A 4,963-nucleotide genomic window follows, 5' to 3' on the forward strand; every position below is an offset into this window, starting at 1 on the left:
CCCACCAAAATGTCCATAATACGGTGCATTGTCGCAATGGTGTAGAATTCTTTCCTGCTCATGTTCATGGATGCATCTGCTTAAAATTTGATCGTTACATTGGTTAAAGAGGTAAGGCTCTTCCCAATAATATGCTCTAACATCATGCATGAATTTTTTTCTACCTTGGTGATTAAGGCCTGGTGGCAGCATACCACTTACTAGATAATTCACAAAGTCCACGTACCAAAGCAAAGTTTAAATAGCAAGCAACCTCTCGTCGGGAAAAACATTCAAAATCACAAGTATTTTTTTCATCTTCACTACCGAATTTCAAATAGGATAAGTGGTCAGCCACTTGATTTTGGGACTCCTTCTTGTCACGAACTTTAATGTCGAATTCTTGAAGCAGCAACACCTATCGTATTAACCTCAACATAGTGTCCTTCTTAGAAAATAAATGCTTTAATGTCGAGTGGTCAATGTAAACAATGACTATGGTTCCAAGCATGTATGACCAAAATTTGTTAAAAGTGAACACCATAACAAACAATTCCTTCTCCGTTGTGGTGTAGTTAACTTCAACATCATTCAGCGTTCTACTATAATAATAGATAGCATGGAAGACTTTCTCTTTTCGTTGTCTAACACAGCACCAACAACATGGTCAATAGCATCACACATTAGCTCAAAAGGTAAATTTTAGTTTGGTGCTACTACAATAGGGTCATTGACAAGCTTCAATAGGGACAAAGTACTCCTAAGGCATGTCACGCTCTGATCACAAGTACATAATTCATCAACCAGGCATGAGATTCTGCGTCCTTTGTGCTAAAGGAAACAAAGGTTAGTGCCCATGGAACAAATATTATTCAAGTAAGGTTGTGTCCTACGACTCCTGCTCTCTCCTATATAAATGTTCGACCATATCAGATTTCCATTCGATGAGGACATTTTTATTTCCAAGAATGAATCAACATATGTAATTTTATGGTTCTGGTATCAAGCATATTTAAGAAGTAGAATTATAAGTATTTAAACCAAAGAGAGCCCTTCAACTCCAAGCAGAATTACATTTTTGCAATATTATTCTTTTTTAGGAGCTTATTAATGCATAATTGCAAGTCTCCACGTTTTCATCAACATCGACTGTAATAAGTGGACTTGTCTTATAATATCCAAAAATGTTCTTGTACAAATTCATTCGAATACTCAAGGCTTTTGTCCAAAGTTGTTCTTCTGACCTATTCCAAAATCCCATATGGAATTCATAACCCAAGGCTGATCGAGGTTGAGGTGTAATATAATCCTATATTCGGAAACGCATACCTTTCTCGGCCTCTTGCATAACATCAAGTGTAGTATATGTTTTTGTTAGTTTAATATTTGATATGTTAATGATTGGTCCACATGATATTAAATTAATTTTTATTGGGGAGATCCCACCATAATAGCTTTCAATTGGGGTTCTCGACTATTGTTTTGTATTACACTATTGCACAGATCTAGCATATTGTTACGCTCTTGGATTCAGAATTGCCAAGATTTTTTGATGTGTCCTGATCGTAATCAAGTAAGAAATCTCCATTGTGTATCCAATGAAGTGATGATCAATACTTTGGCCATGGCTGCGAAGGGTTCCTACACCAATAGATATAAGGCAAACGACATCAGCACGTCTTTCAACCATTTGACGTGCATCCAAGGAGAAACTAAGAAGAAAATGCAAATAAGAAGTAAACCTGCAATGTGATGACATCTAAACTCTAAATGTAATGTGAGTGCGATGAATGAGGTGACAAATGGTATGATATGAATGATTTAGGGACAAAATAAGCTCAGAATGTGGGAAAAATATATGCTATTTACAGTAGTATCACGTCCCAACACTTGAACGTTTGTTTTTCCTACCTTCGTCTTTTAAGTATTTCTAGTTTCACCAACGAAACTTGTAGTAGCTGGAAAAAACCCAAAGAGAAAAAGTAAAGGTGTTCAGAAAGATGAACACTTAGACACCTTGGAAGGACCAAAAATGGAGGAAAAACGAGAAAGAAAAAGTTGTTGGGAATGAATATGAAAGGATGGGTTTTTTTAAAGAAATGAAAAGGAAAATGGAATAATGTGTCATTTAAAGTGTGAAACAAGTAGGTGACTCATCCAGATGTTCATCGAACGGCTAGAATTTGAGGGAGAAAATATGGAAATGTCTAAACTGTCCATAGAACACAATTCTAAAATGGATGGGAACTTCTGGATATGCGCCGACGTTGCAGTGTGGTCGCACCAAACAACTCCTCAACAACAATCAAAATTAAAGAAAACAACAGATAAATGAGAATTACAAACAGAAAAAAATTTAGCAAAACTTAAATTTTTTTGATCCATTCCAATGCACATGGAGGCGCTGGTTGGACTTCTTCCTTGACTAGTTATTTCATCAGGAGGAAGCCATAATCCTCCTATCTTATCAATAAGTGTCTCATGCCCATTTCTATCACATAATTTTTTACAATATACTAGTTGTTGTAACAATCATCCGCAATCCTTCTAATATTTTCTTACTCAACAATGAGAATATCCAGATCTTGCATCTGCTTTCCTATTTCGGACGCCCACATCTTTTTGTCATCCTTAATTGAGATGTCACCGCAAAGGATTTCCTTGACCACTCTAATGGTATGACACTTCTCTATCGCCTTGTGAGAGCTGTTATCCAGGACACTAAAAGTTATATGTTTATCACTTATTCTCATGGTAATTCCACCCTTTGACACATCAATGATAGTGTGACTAGTAGCTAGGAAAGGTCTTCCTAAGACAATAGAAACAACTTTATCTACCTCACAGTTAAGAATGATAAAGTCTATTGGAAAGGAAAATTTGTGAACCCTAACCACAACATCCTTGATCTCCCATTCTGGATATGTCAATGATTTATTGGCCAATTGTAAATTCATTGTAGAAGCTGTCATCCCCTTGAGCCAAAGGTACATAACGATAGATAATGGCATGAAGTTGATGCTTGCACCAAGATCACACAAGACTCGGTCCATGAAGATGTCTTTTATAAAACAAGGGATGGTAAAGCTCCCGGGATCCGTCAACTTTGGTTGCAGCTTGGTGCCTATTATGGTGCAGCACTGCTCTACGGGTGCAATGACTTCTGTTTCATGAAGCTTTGCCTTCTTGGTTAACATCTCCTCGTCTTATTTTGGATCATGGGTAAATTCATTAAAATCATCAGGAAAGAGCTTCGACACTTGAAAAAGATAATCTGATTGTGTCGAAATTGTGTGTTTCGCAGCAGGTGTTGACATATTTAGTGTTGACATAAGAATTTCAGATATATTGGTGATAAACTGTAGATGGTCGTCTGAAAAATCAGCTTCATCACTCACTTCCTCACTGGCTTTGGGACGCCCATCCTTGTTTTCATTTAGTGTTAGAATAGTAACTTTTTGGGGTTCCTCAACTTGCTCATCGTTTCTCAAGGTGATCGCTTTTACACTACTCAGCTTTAAGATTTTTCATATCAGAGGGTGAGCTATCCAGATGTTTAGTATTCACTGATGAAACTAGCTACATAAATTGAGTTTCCAAGGCTTTGATGAAAGAAGAATTTTCTTGGACTATAGCCTCGGTGCATGTAATGTTCTCCCTCATTAAAGCTTCAAATGAAGCTAAGGGATCAGAGCTAAAAGGTTGTGAATAACTGGACTGATGCGATGTGGCTGCATTGTAGTGCTGGAATTGGTGGGTTTTTGGTCTCATTCGTTGCGACTGGCTTTGATATATCGGATGTGCCTGCAATAGTTGTTGACTAAAATATTGCCGACTGTGTTGCTGATAAAATTGATGTTGTAGTCCGTTGTAATTGCTTGGTTGCTTAACAAAGCTACTCGAAAAATTCCCCCATAACGGTAGACATTAGATTGCTGCGCAGGGGCTTCATTTCCCCAAGTAGTCTAGTTGCGATTGAAAGCATTATTCCCAAGGCGATTGCTAGAAGCATTTCCTCTCAAGTCGTTGACAAAGTAAACATTCTACATGATATGTTGGGGACAATCCACAAAACTATTGTTGTCACCGTAAATTTCACAACTGAGCATTAGAGTATCAATCTACTTAGTTGTCTGGATAGGTGCTAGTCAGTAGTCCCCTGCATATTCTTGATGAGATTCGTGAGTGCAGAGAATTCAGCACCAAGAGTCGAGATGGTGTCCAAATCCAGAACACCTAAAGGATTTATATGGGTGGCCGCCCTTGAAATAGGAAATTGATAATCATTCCGGGCCAAACGCTCTAGTATATCAACATCATTATTATAAGTGTAATCCAATAGTGGATCATTGGCAGATGCGTCCAAAATGTTTCCATCTGTGCATTCAACTCGTTGTAGAAGATCTTTATATGGGTTTCTTGCAGAATGCCTTATGTAGGACATCTACGTAATAATACCTTAAAACGCTCCCATGTAGTGTGAAAATTCTCATTGTCAGCTTGTTGGAAAAATGTAATGTCATTCCGCAACTTGGAAATCATTGTGGGCGGGTTGAACCTCAACACAAACTGTGTGTCAATCTCATTCCCCATCGTGATTGAACCAACTAGGAGGCCTATGATCCAGGTCCTTGCACTACCCTGCAAAAAATACATAAATAATTGCATCTTTAGTTCAAGCAAGGGTATCTTAAAACAACTCATATTCCTATGTAGCTGCTCGGTGATGACCCTGGCTAGCTCGGACGGTGCTCCACGGCCACTTTCACAGACCGTGCCAGTTCAGGCGATCATCAGAGATGCTTCGGGCAGAGGTTTATCACACAATGGACATGGGTTCAATGCTGATGGGGAGGAATGAGATGAAGATTAAAGGGAGCTCGAGAGAGGAGAGCAGAAGAGTTTAATTTTGGTGAAATCCTCCTTATATAGGGTCTTCAAATAGAATAGATGTCCCTTCACACAAATTGTGTGACCTTCGGTG

At 38.3% G+C, this 4,963-nt stretch overlaps 1 protein-coding gene and 1 non-coding gene across 2 annotated transcripts; one reads left to right on the forward strand and one right to left on the reverse strand.

Annotated features, from left to right (window-relative positions):
- Positions 1-1,304: 1,304 nt before the first annotated feature.
- On the forward strand, positions 1,305-1,498 carry LOC120125749. Its single transcript, XR_005516394.1, has one exon. It is a non-coding gene; the product is annotated as a U2 spliceosomal RNA (small nuclear RNA).
- Positions 1,499-2,537: 1,039 nt separating this feature from the next.
- LOC120125739 lies at positions 2,538-3,176 on the reverse strand. The gene has a single exon (XM_039144097.1). The coding sequence runs from the start codon at positions 3,174-3,176 to the stop codon at positions 2,538-2,540; it is 639 nt and encodes a 212-aa protein (XP_039000028.1).
- Between the last annotated feature and the right edge of the window lie 1,787 nt (positions 3,177-4,963).

This window comes from Hibiscus syriacus, unplaced genomic scaffold (assembly GCF_006381635.1).
Source record: "Hibiscus syriacus cultivar Baekdansim isolate YM2019G1 unplaced genomic scaffold, ASM638163v2 tig00110442_pilon, whole genome shotgun sequence".
Classification (NCBI taxonomy): domain Eukaryota; kingdom Viridiplantae; phylum Streptophyta; class Magnoliopsida; order Malvales; family Malvaceae; genus Hibiscus; species Hibiscus syriacus.